This window comes from Etheostoma cragini, chromosome 21, assembly GCF_013103735.1.
Source record: "Etheostoma cragini isolate CJK2018 chromosome 21, CSU_Ecrag_1.0, whole genome shotgun sequence".
Lineage (NCBI taxonomy): Eukaryota > Metazoa > Chordata > Actinopteri > Perciformes > Percidae > Etheostoma > Etheostoma cragini.
The window spans coordinates 552,974-576,589 of record NC_048427.1 but is presented as its reverse complement, the minus strand read 5'-3'; the positions used below and the strand labels follow the sequence as shown (position 1 = coordinate 576,589).

The window sequence follows — 23,616 nt, the reverse complement described above, 5'->3', positions numbered from 1 at the left end:
GTAATCTTGAGTTGCCCTTAGGTGAAGAAAGTACGTTTTCTCATAATCGATTGTGTCTTTCAAGTGACGTAGTTCAGTGTTTCCCCATCACGATGTTCCAAAGTGATCTAAAAAATGGAGAGTTACTACAGTAGAAAGTTTAAATGTTGTTAACGTTACATTAAAAAGGAGCTTGGCACCGTTTCAGAAAAATAGTTACACAATGAGACTTTTCACAAGTAATGACCAAATATCTGGATGTAACGACTAAGTGGGAAAAGAAAAAGAGAAAAAGTCTGGTAAGTTGAGAAAATCCCTTCACCAGACGCCCCTCGTTACAATATCATCACAACACTTCTGCCACGATACGATATTATTGCGATTTAAAACATATTGCAAAAAAAGAAGGTTAGAAATGGCAACATATCGCTGAATCTGTTTATCGATATATAGTAAACCTTTTTTTCCAACTTCTAATTGTTCCCAATTTCAAATGACGTCCCCAAAAGGAAACTTTGTCAACATCTGTTTCATCTAAAAAGATGAGTTTCTCGGTTTGTTCATCTCACTTCAATGTTATCGCTGCAGAATGAGACAAACTGAGCAACACATGCAGTATGTAAAACCAATCCCTACTTGGCGCCTGTGTATTGGTACTTATTGTGGTAAAGACTCCAGTAACATCATTACCAGTGTGATGTTCATGTTCATCCATCACTGGGAACCCTGTTCGACTGAGCCCAGTAGATATATGTTCCAGTGGAGCATGATAATTAATTTCCATTTGAACTTCCACTAATGAATTGTCCGGTTCTTGTTGTTTCTTCTTCTTTTATACTAAATGTTACTATCCTATGTCTTCTTCACTGCAACTCCAACCTGCCTAATGGACTGTGGATGGAAACTAGCCCTTGAGCTACAATCTGGCCCATTTACCTGTACTGCTGTACTTGTTCATCAAGGTGCATTGTCCTGAATCAATAAATTAAACTAAATAAATACATTTTTCCTCTCACGTTCGTTCGTTCATGTTTATTGTTCCCATAATGTTCCCCATTATGTTGCAGCAGAACCATGGGGGGAAAATAAATAACAATAAATAATCCAAATACACCTATTATCGTACAGAACGTTCATTATTAAGGAGTTTGATGCACAGTATCGTCGTCCTGAGGGTAGCAGTTTAAATGAGGAGGCAACGGGACGGCTTCTGATTAATGTTGTTTGCCTTTCTTAGTGTTCTTTCTCCCTTCTTTTCCTCCAGTCCAACTCCTGAAGTCCAGCGACCTCAGCCGCCACAGTCTTCTCTACCTGAAAGAGATCGGGAATGGCTGGTTCGGGAAGGTAAAGCCCCCCCCCTTACACCTCAATCTACATAACTTCCTGTGGTGAAATGTAACTGAGTACATTTACTCAAGTACTGTACTAAAGTACGAATTTCCAGCCCTTGTACTTTACTTGAGTCTTTACTTTTCATGCCACTATTTACTTCTAATCCTCTACATTTTCAGAGAGTAATATTGCACTTTTTACCTCCCTGCATTCATCTGACAGCTTTAGTTACTTTGCATATTAGGGTTTTTGCACACAAACCACATGTAGTTAATGAAATTCAAACTCAAAATGAATTAATTAATTGATTAAACACTTGGATGATTCACAGAACTGTTTGGGTCATTTCCAGTTTCTGAACCTTCTCTACATTGAGCACTTTTACTTGTAATACTTTCAGTACATTTACCTAATGATACGTGTATACCTTCGCTTAACCCTCCTGTTGTCCTCCCGGGTCAAAACTGAAAAATCAACTCTTTTTGAAAAAAAAAATGGTTTTGACTCATTTTTCGACTCATTTTAAACACTTTTCAACGTTTTTGATGTTTTTTTGGAGGCTCTTTAAATGCTGTTTGCAATGCTTTTTATCGCTTATTGTCATTTTATTTAACATTCAATCAAACATTTTATTTGTATTTGCCCATCCATTTTATTTTTAGGAACTTGGGTTGAAAGAAGCTCAAATTTCTGATATAAAAAAACAAGGCAAACTTACCCGAGAACAACAGCAGGGTTCAGTAACATTTTCAATGCAGGATATTCACTAGTTAGAGTAGTTTGTTATGAGTACTTTTACTTAAGTAAAGCATTTCAGGAATACTACTTCTACCACTGCTGCAGCTGCTCGAACGCGGCCTCAGTGAGTCTCACATCGCGGCTGTTAGTTTTCGCTCTTAACCCCCCCCCCCCCCCCCCCCCCCCCCCCCCCCCCGTTTAAATGGCCGACACGCTGAGTCACCTTTAATGTCTGAGTGTGTAATGCCAACCTGATCCCCCGTCCCTTTGATGTCAGCTCGTCCCAGAAGTAATAGACTTAGCCATTAAGGACACATTTTCCACAGGTAAAGATATTTTTTTGCCGTGTTTTTACAACCAGATAACATGTTGTCGTTCTCTCTCTCTCTCTCTCTCTCTCTCTCTCTCTCTCTCTCTCTCTCTCTTGTTCTCTCCCCCTCTGATTCCTTGTCCAACTGTTAACTCATGACTATACCATGCGTCCTCTCCATCCTTGCGTACCCTGACGGTATGTTCCATCTGTTTGTCTGCATCCTTCCGTCCCTGCACTGTCTTCGGATTATCGTCCCTGAACCCCTCCTGCATGGCTGCTCTGTGTCTTTGTGTCCGTCACTCCCACTCACGCTCAATGGGGTTTGTTTGCGTGTGAATGTCCGTCTTTGTGTCTTCCCTGTGTCGTACATGTCTCTGTGTGTGTGGTTTCAGGTTCTGCTCGGGGAGGTGAACGCAGGCCTGAACACCACCAAGGTGGTGGTGAAGGAGCTCAAAGCCAGCAGCAGCGTGCAGGACCAGATGCACTTCCTGGAGGAAGCAAAGCCTTTCCGGTACATGTTCACCTCTGTCACCTGATACACGTCTTTCTGGTTGGAAAACCTGTTTTTCTTTCTTTCTTTCTTTCTTTCTTTCTTTCTTTCTTTCTTTCTTTCTTTCTTTCTTTCTTTCTTTCTGTCAGCAATGGTTAAAGTAACTCATACACTCTAAGCAATATATCAATAAATCCGTGAAATAAAGTTCTGGTTGCTCATTACCTGGGGTCAGAGTTTGACAGTAGCATAAATACAAAAATGTCATCATATTGAAAAATACTATTATTGCACAATTAAGAAAAACAAATTGTTATTACACATTTGTAAATAAATATTGGTAATGCGGTGTCATAGTTCACATGAGGTAGCGTAGTATCTAATGACTTGAATCCGGTTCTGTTCAAACTAAACAGTTAACGCACCAATGCGAATGGTTCATAATTTCCATTTTAGTGATGAGTTGGAGTGAACTTTAAAAGGGATGTTTATGTGGGAAGGGATAAGTGGATAGGACTTTAGACTATATGTTACCTGACATGTGAACTAAACATATCCTATATTAAGTACTTTTGAATTACTGAAATGCAGAGTGTACATTTTTTGGGTTAGTTTCTTATACATTGGCGCTGAATCTTTGATTTAATAAATCTTATGATCAAGAAACAGTGTCAAGCGGCTTCGGTATCAACACATCATGCAGCACTGCTGTTCAGACCCCACAGTAGTGTTTCCATATGTCAGTGTGGGTGTTTGGTAATGTTTTTCAGAGTCCTAAAACCATTTTTCCACACTGACCTTGTCCCCTGTGCTGTGATCCCCAGCGGCCTGCAGCACCCGGCTCTGCTGCAGTGCCTGGCCCAGTGCACCGAGGTGACCCCCTACCTGCTGGTGATGGAGTTCTGTCCACTGGTGAGTACCCTAACCCGGAGGCTTCCCAGCACGTGTCAAATAGATCAATTTAAGTTTATTATTAAGTGTCGTATCATAACAGTTGTTGTCTCAGGACACTTTACAGATAGCGTAGGTCTAGACCACACGCTGTAATTTACAAAGACCCAACAATTCCCCCCAAAAGCCAGCATTCAGTGTGACAGTAGCGAGGATCAATAATTAAAGATTAAAGGGGCAGTGAGCGATGCTAGGAAAAGACACACACACACACACACACACACACACACACACACACACACCTTCAGAAGCTCCGCCCCCCCAGATTTACAGACCGATAACTACTTGCTACTACTACTGGATTACCACCCATATACCTTTAAGTAGGAGTAAGTAGTAGAGTAGTAAGTAGAATCTGAGAGAAATTCTGCCGTCACTGTGGAGTAAATCTTCCTTTGTCTCTGATATGAACTATCCGAACATGACAGTGGACGTGGCCCATGTTCCACGAGTAAACAAATGTAACTCCACTCTCATTCTTTATTGAGCCGACTGTCCTCCAACCCCCTGATGCATCTCCATCAGCATCCCTTTCTTAGTGTTTGTATGTTAGGCTGAACCACATTTGATGGTGTTTGTCACACAGAACCATGTGAGGAGCCGTCATTTGAGTCTGTTTGAAAAAGGGGCAGGCACTTTAAAAAGAAGTACCTGGGAGGGGATTGGATGAACCATCTGTCTATCACATCTGCCGTCACAGTCGCAGCCACCACACACACCTACAGCAGGCCGTAGCTGCCAGTCAGTAGCTCCTACAGGAGGCTGATTGGACCCAAACACACGTACTCAAAGCCTGAGAAAAGAGATTTTTGTGTGATATGTGATCTTGAATTTCTCGAGCCATCTCGTAATATCCTGAGAATCCAGCTGCTGTGCAGCGTAAAGGATGCCTCACAGTATTTTTTTTAAAAAGAAGTACATTTGGTGCATAAAATGGAACTGAAAGCATATACAGTGAAGTGTGAGATATGTAATGTAGTTAATGAAAGCCCAGGTCAAGTCGTTTGACCTTTGTTTTGAAATTTAAAAAGTCTGCATTGTGTCCTGGAAGTCATTCAGCGCATTAAAGAGATTTTAAACTCCTCCTAGAATATAGTTTATGGGAGTTTTTGTAAATGAACTTTGGCAATAAAACTTTCTTGGCAGCTGCTGTAAACATTTGGCTGGTAAGCCCGAAGATGAGCCACTCAAACTGAAGCCTAAAGTCCCCCGGCAGGTCCAACAGGACGGATTGGTTTAATAGATTTAACACTAATATTTTTGGTGATATTAAAGTAATCAAGTGACTAAGAACTGGCTTCCTTCCATTTTAGATCCATCAGTTTTTCGGGACTGCAAAAAATGAATATTTTCAGTATTGATTATTCGGCGAATATTCTCTGGATGAATGGATTAGTTGTTCGGTCTCTAAAAAGTCAGAAAATAGATAGATAGATAGATAGATAGATAACAGGATACAACATACATGAAATAAAAAGGTCAGATAATGGAATGATAGATTGATAGATAGATAGATGGATAGATGGAAAGATAGATAGATAGATAGATAGATACTTTACTCCTCCTGAAGGAAATTCTAGGCATCCAGTTAGTGTGACTAGTAAAATGGAGGAGGATTAAGGAGACACATTTAGTCCAAAAACATTCCTTAATTCCCTCAGATGGCCAGACTGGTCTCTTTATCCAGAACATTTCAATTGTAAAGCCGAGGCCACAGAGTTTGCTGGTTCATCTGGTGCATTTGATCCCAAGCCAGATTTACATGTTAGAAGAAGAGATGGGCGACTCGTTGTCCCATGAAGCCCGGTAAAGACACGACTGCCCTCCAGTGGCCGGTGGCTGAACATCCAGATGTTTTATTGTTGTGTGCTGTGTCCAGGGGGATGTGAAGGGTTACCTCCGAAGCTGCAGGACCTCAGAAACCATGACCCCAGACCCCTTGATTCTCCAACGGATGGCCTGTGACATCGCCTCGGGACTCGTGCATATGCACAAACACTGCTTCACACACAGGTAGCGAGCAAATTACTGCTATTAAATAAAAAATTATAGAGTATCAGTGATACGGAAAGCTTTGCCTTCAGATTCATCAAAGCTAACACTTTTAATTTTAAGAAAGCTGTTAAAGGTATTTCTTTGTTGGTGCAATGATTTCCCTATGGGATGCCTTGGAAACAACCCATGTAACGTCTAATATTATATTACCTTTCATATTTATTCTGTTGTTTTGATATTGTGTGTAATGTTAGTTTTTTTTTCACTTTGTTTTCTTTACTTTTCTTTTTTTTGTGTCTTTCTATTTTAATTGGATAATGCATTGGATAATGCCCAGATTAAGCCCCTCTGAGACATCTTTTGTTAATTATGTGTATTTTAATCAGTAATATTTGCTTATGTGTAAACCAATAAATGAAACAATAAAATTAAAAAGCTCACAAACGTGTCGGATGTGCGACAGCAGACCCAGCCAGGATCTTATCTTCAATACGATCAGTAACATCTGCCTTTTGCTTCTCGGTTACTTCCTGGAACAATATCCTGGTGCTGCCTGAGTGTTCATTACATACTCCAGCATCAGTGATTTTGTTGCAGGCGGTGACCCCCCCGCCTGAACATCTCGAGCCTGCACTCAGTCTGCAGCACCCGTGTCATTCCTTCCTATCGTTTTCAGCGACAGCGGTGTTGACCCGAAGTCATCTTGAGATCTGTGAGATTTCTCTGCATGCAGGGCTTCTAAATGTTGTATAGAAATATGACCCTTATGCAATGCTCTGGCTTTGATTTGTCTGTTTCTGAATTATTAAGAGAGGTAACAGCTGTTTATCCCCCTCCTTCTTCCCCCTCCCTCCCCCCTGTGTAACCAGTGACCTGGCTTTGAGGAACTGCTTGTTGACCGCTGATGTCTCAGTGAAGATCGGAGATTACGGCCTGGCCCAGAGCAAGTACAAGGTCTGTTTATCAGAAACATACGCACACACTAAAAAATGCAAAGATCAACAGTCTTATTTTGCCAGCAAACAATTTTATTTGTTCAGTTTGTTGTCGGTCGCGATGCCACGTAACAGCCACCAGGGTCAAACTGATTGGATGAGTGCATGAATACATTATTTAAAGAATAGACCTAAGCTTGTTAGTGATTTGCTATCTACGTCCCTTAGGTGCTTTGCATCTGCATAAAGATCTAGTATTTACTCCACCCAAGCGAGTTTCTACACATTTCACGGATTATTTCCAGATTTAATTTGTTATGGTTATAATATTATTAATACTTAACACATTTAGATACTAACAAGGCAAATTTAATTTGACAAAGTAACACTGTTAGTCAGAATGAAATGTTTTTAATTTATTTTACTATTTGCTATGAGTGTATAAGTGAATCCAAATAAATTCCAACATGTGATTCTCTGTGGATCCCGTCAGGATGATTACTACGTGACTTCAGATCAGATGTACGTGCCGCTGCGCTGGATCGCTCCAGAGCTGGTGGATGAGGTGCATGGAAACCTGCTGGTGGCTGACCAGACCCAACACAGCAACATGTGGTAGGACACACACACACACACACACACACACACACACACACACACACACACACACACACACATACACACGAGTGCACACACTCAAGCAACAAATGAAGGCATTTTATATGTAAATTGGCTCTGTAGGATTTTGTTAAAAGTTGCAAGAATACTTTTTTTTTTTTAAAGAAATGTAGATGAACAATTATACTATTAATTCATCTATACATAGGCAAGGCAGCTTTATTTGTATAGCACATTTCAGCAACAGGGCAATACAAAGTGCTTTACACAAAATCAGTTAAGCAGATAAAACACAGGTACAAACAGTTAAAAATCATAAGCATTAGAAACCGATAAAACACATGAATAGACAGTTTAAAACAAAATAGAAACATTAAGACACATAAAACACAAGAATAAAAGTTACAGTGCAGCATAAGAAATTTAAAGAAATTAGCATTCATTTAAAGAAAGGCAGCATCAAAAAGAAAGGTCTTCAACCTTGATTTAAAAGAACTGAGAGTAGCAGCGGACCGGCAGCTTTCTGGGAGTTTGTTCCAGATATGAGGAGCATAGAAACTAAATGCTGCTTCCCCCTGTTTAGTTCTGACTCTGGGGACAGAAAGTAGACCTGTCCCAGATGACCTGAGAGGTCTGGGGGGGTCATAGTGTAGTAGCAGATCAGAAATGTATTTTGGTCCTAAACGGTTTAGTGATTTATAAACTAGCAAAAGTACTTTGAAATCAATTCTTTGAGGTACAGGAAGCCAGTGTAAAGACTTCAGAACTGGAGTGATGTGATCCAGTTTCTTGGTCTTAGTGAGGACCCGAGCAGCAGCATTCTGAATCAGCTGCAGCTGTCTGATTGATTTTTTAGGGAGACCTTTAAAGACCCCGTTACAGTAGTCAAGTCTACTGAATATGAAAGCATGGACAAGTTTTTCCAAATCCTGTTGACACATAAGTCCTTTAACCCTTGATATGTTCTTAAGGTGATAGTAGGCTGACTTTGTAATTGTCTTAATGTGGCTGTTAAAATTCAGGTCTGCGTCCATGACTACACCAAGATTTCTGGCTTTGTCTGTTGTTTTTAACATTGTTGTTTGAAGCTGAGCGCAGACTTTTAATCGTTCCTCCCTTGCTCCAAAAACAACCACCTCAGTTTTTCCATCATTTAATTTCAGAAAGTTCTGGCACATCCAGTCGTTAATTTGTTCAATTCACTTAGTCAGTTTTTGTATTGGACTATAGTCCCCTGGCGATAAGGTTATGTAAATGTGTGTGTCGTCCGCATAACTATGGTAACTTATTTTGTTGTTTTCCATAATCTGGGCTAGTGGAAGCATGTAGATGTTAAACAGAAGAGGCCCCAGAATGGAGCCTTGGGGAACTCCGCACGTCATATTTGTACGCTCAGATGCATAATTACCTATTGACACAAAGTAATCCCTATTCTGTAATTAGGATTCAAACCAGGTTAGTACTGAGCCAGAAAGGCCAACGCAGTTTTCCAATCGGTCTAGTAATATGTCGTGGTCGACCGTGTCGAATGCAGCACTGAGATCAAGTAATACTAAGATTGAAATTTTGCCACTATCTGTGTTAAGGTGGATGTCATTAAAGACTTTGACAAGAGCCGTTTCAGTGCTGTGGTGTGGTCGGAAACCCGACTGAAAGGTATCAAAACTGTTGCTTAGTGACAAGAAATGGTTGAGTTGTTGAAAAACTGCTTTTTCAATGATTTTACTTAAAAACGGAAGGTTTGATATTGGCCTATAGTTGCTCAATAATGACTTTTCTAGGTTGTTCTTTTTTAAGAGTGGCTTGATAACTGCAGTTTTCAGGGCCTGTGGAAAGATACCCGAAAGAAGAGATATGTTCACAATCTGTAGAAGATCAGAAGTCAAACAATTGGAAACATTTTTGAAAAGTCCCGCTGGCAGAATATCAAGGCAACAGGATGAGGATTTGGAGGATTAGGATGAGGAGATGTCGTATAATGGTTGATCATGTGAAATTCTGTCATTTTGGAAATAGTTTTGCCTGAACACATACATTATGCACACATACATTGTGCATACAAGGTCATGACCACAGGATTCAAGTGTGCTGGTACATAACAAACGCATTGATGATTGATTATAGTTTTGCAAAACTGTATACAGTGTATACAGTTCCAACTGTTGATACCACAATGACAAGAGCAGAGGGCTTGGAGGACTCTGCATTTTAACTCATCCATTCCAGTCTTAGATTTTGACAGAGTTAAAGAGCAAGAGTAAGTCAAATACGAACAAGACAGAGGAAGTTTATAGAAAGCCAGTGAATACAGTTTGGTAGCCCTGACTGTAAAGGAAAACATGAAGGAAGCAAAATAACCAAACGTTACTTTGGGACTAGATTAAGTATTTGTACGTAAGGGAAATGACACATACTTGTTGTGATTACTGATTTATGTTTCATCATCACCTTATCCATGATATCCTGTGTCTCAGGTCTCTGGGAGTGACTATCTGGGAGCTGTTTGAGCTCGGGAACCAGCCCTACAGACACTACTCTGACAGACAAGTACTGACCTACGCTGTGAGGGAGCAGCAGCTGCGACTGCCCAAGCCCATGCTCAACGTGCCGCTGGCTGAGCGCTGGTGAGACACAAGCAGAAACCCATTTAGAAACATCTTTAAAACATTAAACTGTCCTTTAGAAGAAGCACTAACATGGCAAAACACAATAATCAGAGCAACCCAATTCTATTCCTTACAGGATGAGTGGATTCTCATCTCTATTGCAGATTCAAATTATTGGGCTAATTCTGGTGGTTTTTACGGAGTCCCAGAGAGGGAAAGAAATAATAATAATAAAAAATTAAATAAAAAAACATGTACTGGGGAAAAGCACTTTTGCAAGATCTTGAGTTTTATTTGCAAGATCTCAACTTTGTTTAGCGTGTTATTGAGTTTTATTTGCGATATCTCAAGTTTTATTTGTGAAATATCGCAAATCCAACAAACAATAAGGCTATCTCAGCTAGCTAACGCGCTACTAGCTTGCACGCTACTTGCCAGCGTGCTACTAGCTAGCTATATTAGCCTTATTGTTTGCGATATATATCGCAAATAAAACTCAATATCTTGCAAAACAAAGTCAAGTTTTTTTCATTGACCAGAATTGGGCACAGATGGAAGTCATGATGGAATTGCACGTTCTCCTTCATATCTTGTGTCTTTTTTATTGTTTGTCTCAGGTATGAGGTGATGCAGTTCTGCTGGCTGCAACCTGATCAGAGACCCACCGCAGAGGAAGTCCACTTGCTGCTCAGCTACCTGTGTGCCAAGGGGGCCAGTGAGGCCGAAGACGACTTTGAGAGGCGCTGGAACTCCCTTCGTACCAATACTGTGTTCAATAGCCACCGTGGGGCCTCTGCAATGTCACGAGACCCCTCATCATCAACATCATCCTCTTTCCCTCTCCTTGAACAATTTTCAGCTGGTGATGGCTACCACTCAGAGTCCGGGGATGATATACTCACAGTCACTGAGACCAGCCACGGTCTGAACTTTGAGTACAAGTGGGAGCAAGCCAGGGCAGACCAATCGTTTAGAGCCCCGGACTCCTCTAGCACCCTCGGCCAGGCAACCCATCATTATCAGGAAGCATTTTATCCACCTGGGGGCATCGTGGGAGGCTGCCCCATGGAGAACCACAGCCATGGTGTTTCTCCTACTTACTACCAATCAAAACATCTACATGCTCCCAGCATACTTCCTGTCCTCAGTGCCCACAGCCCCTCGGTAAGCAGTGAGTACTACATCCGCATTGAAGAGCCAGTAGACTGTAACCTTGATCCAGACTATACCATGTGCTCCTACAGCCCTGACTACCAGGGCAGCAGTGGAAGCTTTCTGACTGGGAGTGCCGACTCAGGCGAGTGCATTGCCTGCCCGTCACAGGCTAACATGGGTCCCTATTGGCCAGGAGATATCCTTAAGTCAGATTTGTATGATTCAAATGACTCAAGTCCTGCTATCTCCCTGACAATGGAGCCCCTTTTAGGGCAAGTGTTGGACAACAGCCCACTACCACCCTGGGAGTCTAGTCACTATGTGTCCTATAAAGACAGAGACGGGGGTTACTACTATGAACATTCGCCCCCTTTGGGAGTAGATCACTATTTAATTGGAGGTGAGGCCTCCAGTTTGCGCCATCAGGAAAGCTGGGGGTCAAGGAGCCTGCGCCAGGCCTTGGGTGAGTTGGAGAACCCGCTAGGTATAGCCCCTGCTGTAAGCGTAAGTGCACCTCAACAGACCTACAGAGAAACATACCTTGACACAAGTCAGACCTTTATTATAGGAAAGAAAGTGACAGGGGGCTACTATGACATGATGGGTTCCCTGAGAAAGACTATGCCCAGGAATACTAGCCACTCTGTGAGTATTAACATGGAAACAGAAGGGGCACTCTTCATTGGGCACAGAGACACTGATACAGAGGAGGAAGAAGAAGAAGACATATTTGTGGAGAGACATACCTGCAACACTTGGCCTTCAAAACACCACCACAGCAGTGTGGGTCAGCACAGACGGGCTAGCCACAGCTGCAAACAAGATGCTTATGTTGATTTTCATTACACAATGCCAAGTACAGACATTGAAGACTCCTGGCCGGAGGAGCATAGCCTGGCCTTCTCCTCTTTGCCCAAACCAATTGACTATCTTGAGCCCCACCAGGCCAAAGATAAAAGTGCCTGCCTTAGTCTGAGTAAACATGCAATGGTGCCCTCAGACGACTGCAACGCCTACATCTACCTGTGCCATGAGGGCGAGACTCAGGTGCCGGCATCTGGAGAGTGCTGCCACTCGCACTTTGTTGACCCACTTACAGGCTTGCTAGTCAGAAACAACAGCTTCAGTCACAGCCACAGTCACAGCAGCTACATCAACGACAAGGCCAACGATATCCCAAGCAATGACGAGATTATTAATCTATCCCCGGCTCCAGGGGGTCCCATTGTGGCCAAACCTGCCTTGGTAAAGACTGAGGACAGAAGAGAGCAGTATCTTGACCTTACAGATGATGCACTCTTCAAAGAAAAGAGGGAACATGTAATCAAAGAAATCATGCAAAAACCACCGGAACATAAAATAGAAGAAGTGACCCTGACATTGACTAGGACCACCCCGCCTCCTGCTGACAACATGCATGTTATGGTGAACCTCACAGATTCGCAGTCAGAACTGAGCCCCACTGGCGACAGCGGTGTTGACCGAGGAGGCTCTAGTGTGAGCCTCGCTGACATCCTTGACTGCAGTGATGACGACGACGATGACGATGAAATCACAGACGATATCACCGATGTCACCTCAGGCATCTTCGCCGACGAGTCAAGCGAGTTGAATGCTTCTCCGGCTTTCAAGTCGCTACAGAAGCAGGTAGGAACTCCTGATTCCATGGACTCCATGGATCTGCCATCTGCAGCCGAATCTTGTGAAGGCTTCAGCCCTGCGTCCTCCCACCCTTCCAGCTCACCTAAAGCTATGGACAGTGGCTATGACACAGAAAATAATGAAAGCCCTGAGTTTGTACCCAAAGAGCCTCATGAACCCCGTGAACAACCTCTGGGAAAGCCTACCCTTGATACAAGCCTGGAGGAGGACAAAGAGCTGGAGGAGCGCAAGGTTGATGATAAAGTAGTGCCCACAGAGGGTGAACCATTATTGGGTGAAGACATGGCTTTAGGAGCCTCACATACAGATGACCACATGCTTTTGCCACTGAGCGATAATACTCCATACAGAGACTCCGCCTACTTTTCAGACTATGAGAATGAAAGGCAGTCAAGGGATGAAGGGGAAGAACTGTTAGAGAGATTAAGAGATGAAGAACATGTTGAAAAGGAACAGCACATGGGAGAAAAGAAGGGTGAGAAAAGGAAGAATGAAGAGGGAGAAGAACTAAATGACACTGTAGTGAACAAAGATCTAAAACTTGAAATGAAACACATATCAACAGGAGGAACAGACTCCTCCTCTCCGCCTGAGATTGATGCATATTTGACAGAAACGTGTGGCCAGGATGAGGCATTGGGGCTACCCACGGAACCCTCTGACACTACTTCAATGGACGAATGGCCATCTCAGGAGGAGAGCTCATCCTTTGGAGACTGGGCAGCAGAGGTGGTGGGGGCCATGGAAGAAGCCCTGGGTGCCCTCAATGGAGATTGTGCCTCCAACATCAAGGTAGAGGAGGATGAAGCGGAAGACTCTGCTCAAGATTTAGAAACAACAGGAGAGCAAGAACTCCACACAAATCAAAAGAAGCCATCAGGGATTTCCAGTGAGATCCTGCACACTTTACCCAAAGACGAGGTGGCCTTGCAGCACATGGCAAGCACCAGGCGTTTTTCTTCTTCTTCCTCTCCTCCACCTTCGGCTGCTCCTCCCCCTTCGCTCCCTACAACAGAGGGCCGAGCATCTCCAGCTGATGGGGAAGATGCGGACGAGGAGGGCGGCGACACTGACGACAGCGACGAGTCGGATGAGGAGCTGCAAACCTACTGTGTGCAGGAGCAGAGCGGAGGGGAGGAGAGCGAAGACGAGTGCCACCCAGTGCCCATTGTGGTGAGTGACGACAGCGAAGCCCACAATCTGCGCAGCCTCCTCAAGATGCCAACGCTGTTTACAACAGACAACCTAGATAAGGAGCTCGAACCCAAGAAGAAGACTGTGTCTTTTTTCGACGATGTCACTGTCTATCTGTTCGATCAGGTGAGTGTTGGCTTTATTATGGCTTTATTATTTATATTGTGTTTTAACATGATCAAATCAATATTTTTGATAATAACATTGATTTAGGAGTTTGCTTACTGTAATGGTAGACAGTCACTCATAGTGCTTAAACAGGGAACAGTACATTACATATTTACAAATGCAGCTATACAGAGCCTTTTTTAGTCTTAACTTTGGTTTTTATGGTCGAATGGTTCAATCTGGGCCACTCTAATTAGTAGAAGCCAATAATTTAAAATGTTTTAAACCCACTGAATGCCATCTGTCCAACAGCATATGGGAGACACAGTTGCTGAGTAGCTAGTGAGTGCACATAGTTTATCAACTAACAGCTTAAAAACCTAGATGTTTCTTTGTGGAAGTTAGAAGGGACTAAAACAAAGCTAAAAGCGGTAAATAGGACTTTAATTCATCAGGTGAGAATGAAGGCTAATTTTACATTAGGAAGTCTGTTAATACTCAAACTTAAATATTCTGTAAAGCCAATGAACTGCAAGGGCTATGTATCTTGAGCTTGCTTTGATTTTAAGTCTGTCTAAGATCATTTTCATTTTCTTTTAATTCACTTTGCTGCCCATAGGAAAGCCCAACTAAAGACTTGGCTGAGCATGGCTTCCCTTTAGGAGCAGAGGGTCTGAGTTCACGGAGCAAGTCCCAAGAAAGGCTTAATGCCTCTGATGACTCTTCAGATGGGAACATCTCAGAGGAGAGTAAGTACAAGACCTCATTGAATAATTTTAATATAGTGTCAAAATGTTACATAAAAATGAGACTGATCAATCTGCTTGAGCATCAAGACATGGATTAAAGTTTGAACTAAATATTATATTATTGCATATTCTATCAACCTTGAATGCTTTCTCTTGGCATTATTGTTAGGAAACACTCTATTATCTTTTAATGTTACGCAGATGATACCCTATTTCCTCTATTGATCAAGCCAAGTGAAACCACTCAGTAGGTTCAACTTTAACATGCATTTAGGACATAAAATGAATGACCTACACTTTCCTGATGTTAAACTCACTAAAGTATGGTCTAGACCTACTCTATCTGTGCATAAGGGTCTCGAGATAACGTTTGTAATGATTCAACATGATAATTAATTATCTGCTCCTAGGTGCAGGGTATGAGTGGGAGGACGACTTCCCGCTGCTCCCTCTACCAACATCCTCAGTGGGATCTGACTCCCCTTCAGCCCACTCCACCCTCACAGCTCCAGACCCCAAACCCACTGTACAGTTCTCCCGCTTCACCGTCTCCCCCTCCAATGTGTCCCGTTTCTCCATTACTCACATATCTGACTCTGACATGGACTCCGCAGGAGGTGGGTCACCTCTAACGCACAACTCTCTCTTTCCTTATAACAGACATGATTTGTTTTGGATTCAGAGTTTTACTGCTGTGATTCTCCCAGAAGATTAACTCACAATTTGTGGTACAGTTGTTCAGATTTGAAAATAGTTTGTGAGTGGGATGTCTTTATATTTTCTGAATATCTACTTAACTTAAAAGACTGTGAACACAAAAGACAAAAAGCATTTTAAGCAGGTTGATCCAGGAGTAGAACCTAATCTAGAGTAGTTTATTCTGACCTTCTAAAACAATTAAATTTGTACTAGCTGTGTATTGTCTCTGGAGTCCTGGAATAATTAATTACCTGTGTTAGTCCTCAATAGTGAGAAGATTTGCTCACAGCATTGACCTCTGGGTGCAATGAAACATGTTTTGTGAGACTGAAAATGTCCCTTTGATATTCTGTGGAAATTGCAGAATGTTTTAATCAAAGTTAGTGTAATTTCTGGTGCTTGCTGTTTCAAATACTCCAATTAAAAAAATATTTTTTAACTTTTAACTTTTTTAACTCTTAAGGTTTAATTTCAGCATTGACTTTTGCTATAAACCTAATAATGTATATCTATACAAATTCCAAATCATGAATGGACAAGATTGAACTAATATGGTTGTTAGAAGGCTACTTTAATAGTGAATTAGACTTCACCCCGGTTTGGGAAACTAGCCCATTAAAGATGCAGTGTTTGGCTCCAACATGTTGCCACAGATTACAGTCAGATGTCCCACACCAATAAACTTTCTTGCCAAATTTCATAGAAATCTGCCAACATTTGCGAGAAGAAAGATGCCTAATGGCCTGTAAAGAGTGTTTATTTACTCGTCTCTGCCTTGTTTTGTGTTTTGCAGGAAGCAGTGAGGATGGGGACAAAGAATAACGAGCCATGGACATGTACTGCCTCTCACCCAACAACTTGGCCCGCTCGCATGACTTCTAATTTATTTTTTAAACGTCAGGTTTTAGAAACACAAGACAGTGCCTGTTACTGCGTGTGGACACTTTTAAATGGACCATCTGACTGACCTAAGCTGAAAAGAGAATGGTTAATATATAACATGTTCAGAATATTAAAATATGATGTATGTAAAGAATCTATGAATGCAGGGGAAACTTGTATGTTGAATTGTGCATATTTTTTTGGATCAAAGAGACACAATGAAAGGACAGACCTTTGGAAATCCTTCACTTTCACTTCTTAATTATGATGGGAAGCATTCATGAGAGTGTGGAACCACCTGGACTTATGTATAGAAACAGGACAGCGGTGCAAACAGTCGCTGAGTTAAACTTTACACATTTTCGGAAAAAGACTTTACAGCTTCACAGACTTTGTACTTTTTAGGAAACTTTACTCTTAACTAATATCAACGAGAATCCTTGAGGTATCAAAAGTAATATGATGTTATTATCTGGGTTCATTGCGAGACAAAGGACATGCTAGTGTAATAGAAGGAAGCAAAGGGCGTTTTAATGGGTCATGTCTGGTCACAGAATGTTTTTTGTGGAAACAGCTGATCGAACCTGGAAAATGTGATATTTTGGGACTATTTCTTTTCTATCAGGACCACTACTACACTGTTTTGCATAAATATGTGGCTCATTCTCTCCAAACCAAATTCAGGGCCAGCACCACCATCACAACCAACACTTTTTGTCGTAAACATCAGACACAACATTGCAGGGCTGTAGTACTCGAGTCCGGTCTTGGACTTGTCTCGTACTCGCTAGTATTTGGACTCCGACTTGTCTCGGTCTCGGCCACTGGTCTTGCCAGATATGGCTTTTGGTGTTTTGGTCTCTACCAAGTCAGGTGTCTTTATTATGTTGATAATAATATTGGAGGGAAAGTGAAACACAAAATGATTGTCTTGATGCTGTCATGCTTAAGACCTGTTTTTCCTGTCCTGGACTCGGTCTTGACCCGGACTCAAACTTTTTTGGACTCTGTCTTGTCTTGGATTCGAACCTCTTTGGACTCGGTCTTGCCTTGGTCTTGATTTGGACTTGACTAGTCTTGGTCTTGGACTTATCTGGGACATGACAAGGGTGGTCTTGACTACAGCCCTGCATCATTGTCACTATAGTGACAGGAAGTAGAGGAAGTCACTTCAGATTTAACTCTCATTAAGAGTCTAACAGGTTTTTCAAATATAGCAATGCATGGTTTAACTATCTAGGAATCCGTATCTATAAGAATGAATGTATGGCTTTGAAACAAAAGGGTTTTTGGTTTATGTTTTGGAGTAGAGACAGGCACACATGGTCATGGAAATCCATTTTCATGTCTCCTCTTGCTGCCAAATTGGCAGCAACCATTCGTGATTTGGTCTGCTTCATGAAAACACTAGTTTTCTAATAAAGACTTGCGCCAGTAGGGCTGGGCGATGTGGATTCATCACAGGGTTTTTCTTCTGTCATAAAGTACTTTATTCTGAGCTTCACTTTGAAATGTTGGTTAAAAAATTAAATGTTTACTCACCTGCCAAATGAAAGTTCTTCATCACATTGATGCAAAGATCCCGTAACTCCAATATTGCCTGAATTCATAATAGTAATACTAGGATATTCTCAATGGGGTTGTACAACACAATTACTAAAAAGATGGTAGGAACTTTTTTTTTTAAATAGTCAGTGTGTATCATCATATTGCCCAACCCTACAAGCCATTATATATCAAAATACCAACCTGCACAACGATATTAAAAAGTCTGTTAAATTCTATTTTTATCTGCACAGAGGTCTTTCTAAGGAAGAGCTTCTGCGTATGTAAATCAGCACATTTTACAACCAGTACTTCTCAGCTTCTGCTCGTTCCTACAAGAGAAACGAGAACAGCTGCCTGACACTACTGTTACTCTCACTCGCTGTATATTGGTTACAGAGCTAGTTTGGAGCGGTTTTGTACTATGACTGTAGTATTAAGCTGAACCTTTTCAGATTGGAAAGAAGAAAAAAAGAGTTTGTTCTAACTGATTACAATTTGGGTTATGGTGCGCAATCACAGAAGGCTTGTATCATGCGGATGTGCCGTCAATTATGTTGTAATGACTTAGAATTCCTCATGGGGGAGACAGAAACTACGCACTATAGCTTTAAGTCTTATTTGTCTGATCAGCTGGTCGAGGGCTGACGTCACGGTCACAAAATGTTCCAACGCTTTGCTTTCTTGGTGTATAAATGTAAGGAAGTGAAATGGAAGTTGTGGTTGATGATCTGTTGGTCTGGCTGCTGTTTCAGAGCTGTTGGCTCTGCAGCCTCTAAAGAGCAGGATGCCACCTTTCAAACAGTGTCTTTAAGTGTTTGTTTGCCTCCCAAGGCTTTAATATTCTGTAAGAGTTTAGCATAGACCCATCTACCGTAGACCGCTGTCAGTAATATTTTTGTATCTCGACAAGAATACTTTTAGGAGTATTGATGTACTGTACTTGTACAGATGGGAAGGTTATAAATAATAATATACTGTGTGTCTCTTCTATTTTATTGTTGCCAAAGAGATGTGTTGTTGTGGTTCAGGGGCAACAGTTGGTGTTGTTTTCCCCCAAAATGAAGACGGAGAGGAGGAACGTTACAGGAGATTTGGCCTGGCCGTTAAAAGACATGCAGGGGAAGATTTGGTTTGCGAGACCCCCCCCCCCCCCCCCCACTGACATGGTCACAGCATTACTTTCTGTACCTTCAATCAATATAAATAAAGTCTGTTTTACACATCTTAAGATACATTTTGACCCTTCTTTTGATCCTTCTGTCCACATTAGGAGAGATGCTCTGGCAGTAATGGTTTCCACACGGACGTGTAACCCCTTGTGTTGCTGTCCCGTCGACCGTGCAACTTTTGGGTTTTTCAGGGTCAAACGTTTTTTTCAACATTTTTTTTCTGTTTTGACACTTGTTGCTTTCCCCGCTGTTTTTGCACTTGACTTTCTTGACAATTTTTTTCCGAAGGTATTTGTCACTTTTGCCTTTTTTTGTTTTTTATTTTGTTTTGTTTTTTACTGTTTTTGTTGTTTGTTCCCATGTTTTTAAAGCTTTTCCCGACATTTTTGTCACTTTTTCCAACGTTCTCCTGTCATTTATATTTTTCAAATGCTATAAATTTGAATAAAAACACCCAAATTCAATGAAAGTAGTAAACTGATTATTTAGTTTTCATGTGAAGACTAATGGTTGTATGGAACAATCTACGTTATTCTTTTATTTTTTTTTAAAGAAAACTAAATATCTGAAATAGAACATTTTGGAAATGGGTCAAATTTGACCCGAGGAAAACAGGACAATTGAGGAAAATCAATTACAAATACAAACTGATAGAGAATTCAACGTGATTTTTTTTTTCTGGGCTTAGGTTTATGCCGGGATCAACGATATGTAATCAACCCAGTAATGATTGACCCAAAAGACACAAAACAGCCTGTTTTTTATGCCTATCCTTGCCTATTCCTACCCGTCTACGGCATGCAATCAAGTCACAACCAGAATGTCTGACTCTCAGTGGCCATCTTTAACCCTTGAGTTGTCTTCCTGTCAAAATTGAAAATGAACAATTTTTTTGACGCTTTTTAACTTTTTCTTTCATTTTTGACACTTTTTTCCCATGTTTGTCACTTTTTTTATGTTTTCAACACTACGTAACACTGATTTTTTAACTTTAATTACAGTTATCTTTGAATTTAGGATAATTAAACCTCATTTATAGTAAATTACACCTAATGTTTGAGTTCTAAAAGCAGAAATTTGGAATTATTTGGACTAAAATTAAAGGAAACTATGTTTATGGATAATCACCGATATGTCAACTTTTACTCAATACTATTTCAAAACAACTTCAATATTTTTCACCAAATGCTATAAAAGTGAATAAGACGCCCCACAATTACCAATCAAAATCACCCCAAAGAGCGTTGTGTGGAATCAATCGTGTTATTTTCGGTAATTATAATTGGGTAATTAAAAAGAACAGTGCTGTAGGAAAATGGGTCAATTTGATCCCAACATTAAAGTAGAGTACAGCAAACAACACAATGTGGGTGAACTTGATTATTTCTTTATTCTCAACATTAAATTGAAAAACAGATACTTTGTTTGCCACCATATCACATGATACAGGTTTGACTGACTTCATGTGTCACTTTGAGTTACACCGATACAAGTTTTCTCAGTTTGAAAGCCCTTTCTTGTCTTTTTTCAACCAGGAACCACACCTAGGCTGTAAACTCTGCCTGCACTGCCACCTAGTGGTTGCTGTGGTAACTGCACAGTAGCCCCACAGCGCTTCGCATTGTACAATTCTGCATTGCTATACAGTATATGTCCTAGTTAGGTGTACAAACCACGCCCAGCTTTCATTATGGATGAGTCCGAAGTTAACAGACTTAACCCTTTCAACCCATAGACATCAGAACAGTTTTGCATGTGCTATGTGGGCTTTAAGATTTAAATTGCAGATGCTCTTTAGTGCCCAATTACATAAGGCTTGTATCACGCAGACACACCGACAGGGTTGTTTAATTGTCATTAATTAGAATTCCTTACAACGGTGACAGAAAGTACACCATTTTAACCATTACTTTTGCTCAGTAACTAACAACTTGTATCAGTGTACTCCTGATTGCTCGTCTTTCTACATCAAAGTTATCTTAAACATGACATAAGACAATATGCTATCACAAAGTTCTTCTAGTCGATGTCATTATTTGATTTCACTGTTGAAAATTTTTCTTTAAGAAGATATTACAAACATATCATTACAAATACATTGTTTCTGCACAATATTAATCACACATCAAATCATTGTAATCTTTGAACCATTACAGTGCATTATCACTGCAGCAACAAATAGTTACAGCAGTGCTGCTTATAACTAATATTACAGAATATAGGATTTCCTGTGAGTACACAATTAGTTGAATATACAGTACTATGAGCAGTGTGCTTTATAGTTTTGATGCTGTCACTCAGTACAAATTTATGTCACAGATACTGTTGATTTTTCGGACTAGTCTAGTTTCTCTGCTGTGTTTAAGCATGTGTATTTCTTTCCATCATCTGCTGAAACATCTGACTTGTCACACTTTAGATTATCCACCTCGGTCCTGACAAATAACTCTTCTCTTCTGTTTTCTAGGTGTGTGTAACTGTGTTAGACGCAGCACCAACACGAGTTGGTGAGCTGTGAGGAGGCAGTAACAACAGGTGGGCTAAAAGGTGAAACAGCTAACGACATGTGTGGCTTGTTGCCATTAAAGCCCTTTTGTTGACAAGGCAGAAGGGAAGAAGCTGTATTTTAAAGCACAGGGATGTTGCCAGGCGACTTCTCAGACCGGCCGCAGATCCTGTGAGTCCACATGATGCTATGTAAGAGTCAATTACTCAGGCTTTGTAATTAAAGCAAGAATCCAAGTGAGCCGTGCAGGCCAAAATATATTCTTATACTGTATGTTATGAAAGTGAAAAGGTGAAACAACTCCAGTGCTGTCCATTGCTTAATGTGAGCACAGAAATACAATTCCAAGGGGAAAGAAATCAAGAGCAAATTAAGGTAAATTTGTCTTTCAATGTGCCTTCAATGCTAGAAGATCAAATGTAAATCAATTCATAACTGTAAATGTGAATCATTGTGAATCAAATCCTAACTGTATATGTGAATTATTGTGGTGTACATAATTTTGTCATGATAATTCTTATTATTGTATGGTCACACTTTTGTAATTCTGTGGTTGAATTAGAGCTTAAAAGCGGAGGGGAGAGGGTGCAGTTGTGCCCCAGGGATCCACCTGCAGCAGGATTACACTGATGGAGCGCTGGGTACTCCCTCGGGGGGAGGCGAGGCCTTCTCCAAGGAGTCATAGTGACCTTTCTCAGACAGGTCCTCCTCGATTTCATCCTCATCTTCAGAAAGGGGCGGCTTGGCCGGGGCCTCCACATCCGGCTCGAAGGGTGGCTCCATGCTAGGAGGAAGACAAATTATACAGTGAACAAAAGATTTTATTTCTTCTTTTTTTGTGTGTATGTGTGTAATGCAAATCATGCATAATGCAAATGTCAGAAAAAGTCAAAGAAGGACCAGAATGAAACATCTCTTGTTTTTTTTTGTTTTTTAAGCAAACGTGCAGTTGAAAAAAGTTGTGAAGTAAACAAGAGTCCCATGAGTCATGCACAAAAAAAAAAAGAGAGAGAAAGTTGAGCTTGATGCTAAAACATGCCAAATGTTTCCTGAAATGTACGAGTATTATGTCCCACAGGTCAGTATGTTCAGTCACATCACGCACAAAACAGTAACAACGATGGAGATAACCCACAAGCCACTCAACGACACCATAAGCCAACATGATAATGAAGCTGTTTTTTGTGTTAATGGGAAATTGAAAGATGAAGCGGTTGCACGGAGACCCTGGAGACCTGTGGTCAGTCACTTACGATGGGGTTCGGTGACTCAAAAGCGGGCGTAATCCGGCCTTCGACTGAAAGGCAAAGACAGCCTCCATGTGTCAACATCCAGGATCTCTTCAAACACCAAGTCACATTATGTTTGTGTGTAATACAGTTGTATGTGTGAATACTATATACAGTGTGTTCTTACATGCTTTACAGTGTGTAGTGTACATTTAATTACTAGTTACACAAGTTACCATCCATATTAAAGGAGCACTATTAGGATTTACAATGACAATTGAGACCAGGGCTGAGACGACTGGCAGCCACCTGTAGTATATGTATACTATGACTTGGTCAATATTTTTTGAAATACTCTACTACAACCTTTAATTTAACTTTTAAGACTGAATTTTTTCGATGTACCATACTATGACTTATAATGACTTTTCTTGACATACTTCTTCTTGACTAGTACTTCTTTCAATATACTATAAAATGACAAATTTATAGCTTTTAAAAAAAATACTACACTGTTAGTTTTTTCCACATACTATTTTATGACTTTTTATGACTTTTTCAACATACTATACTATGACACTTTTATGCATTTTTCCACTTACTAGACATACTATTCTATGACTTTTTCCCCATGCTAGACTATGACTTTTTATGACTTTTTCAACATCTTATACTATAATCTTTTTATGACTTTTTCAACATACTATACTATAACTTTTTTATGACTTTTTTAACATACTTTACTATGATTTTTTAAT

The 23,616-nt window shown here is 40.8% G+C and overlaps 2 protein-coding genes across 6 annotated transcripts in view; one reads left to right on the top strand and one right to left on the bottom strand.

Annotated features, from left to right (window-relative positions):
* The window catches only part of aatkb (apoptosis-associated tyrosine kinase b), a 27,438-nt gene extending 10,518 nt beyond the window's left edge, over positions 1-16,920 (top strand). The window contains exons 4-14 of the mRNA XM_034860755.1: positions 1,244-1,323; positions 2,755-2,873; positions 3,677-3,764; positions 5,683-5,816; positions 6,668-6,752; positions 7,227-7,348; positions 9,826-9,975; positions 10,575-14,094; positions 14,696-14,825; positions 15,236-15,442; positions 16,318-16,920. Of these exons, the coding sequence (XP_034716646.1) occupies positions 1,244-1,323; positions 2,755-2,873; positions 3,677-3,764; positions 5,683-5,816; positions 6,668-6,752; positions 7,227-7,348; positions 9,826-9,975; positions 10,575-14,094; positions 14,696-14,825; positions 15,236-15,442; positions 16,318-16,346 (4,664 nt within the window). The 3' untranslated portion in view covers positions 16,347-16,920. The remainder of the gene's footprint in view (positions 1-1,243; positions 1,324-2,754; positions 2,874-3,676; positions 3,765-5,682; positions 5,817-6,667; positions 6,753-7,226; positions 7,349-9,825; positions 9,976-10,574; positions 14,095-14,695; positions 14,826-15,235; positions 15,443-16,317) is intronic.
* A 4,101-nt stretch (positions 16,921-21,021) lies between these two features.
* Positions 21,022-23,616, bottom strand: part of baiap2b (BAR/IMD domain containing adaptor protein 2b) — a 69,803-nt gene continuing 67,208 nt past the window's right edge. For 4 of the 5 annotated variants that reach the window (XM_034859991.1, XM_034859992.1, XM_034859993.1 and 1 more), the window contains one exon: positions 21,022-22,413. In XM_034859991.1, the coding sequence (XP_034715882.1) occupies positions 22,251-22,413 (163 nt within the window). In that variant the 3' untranslated portion in view covers positions 21,022-22,250. Of the gene's footprint in view, positions 22,414-22,882; positions 22,927-23,616 lie in introns of all 5 variants that reach the window. The other variant, XM_034859995.1, reaches the window with a different exon arrangement.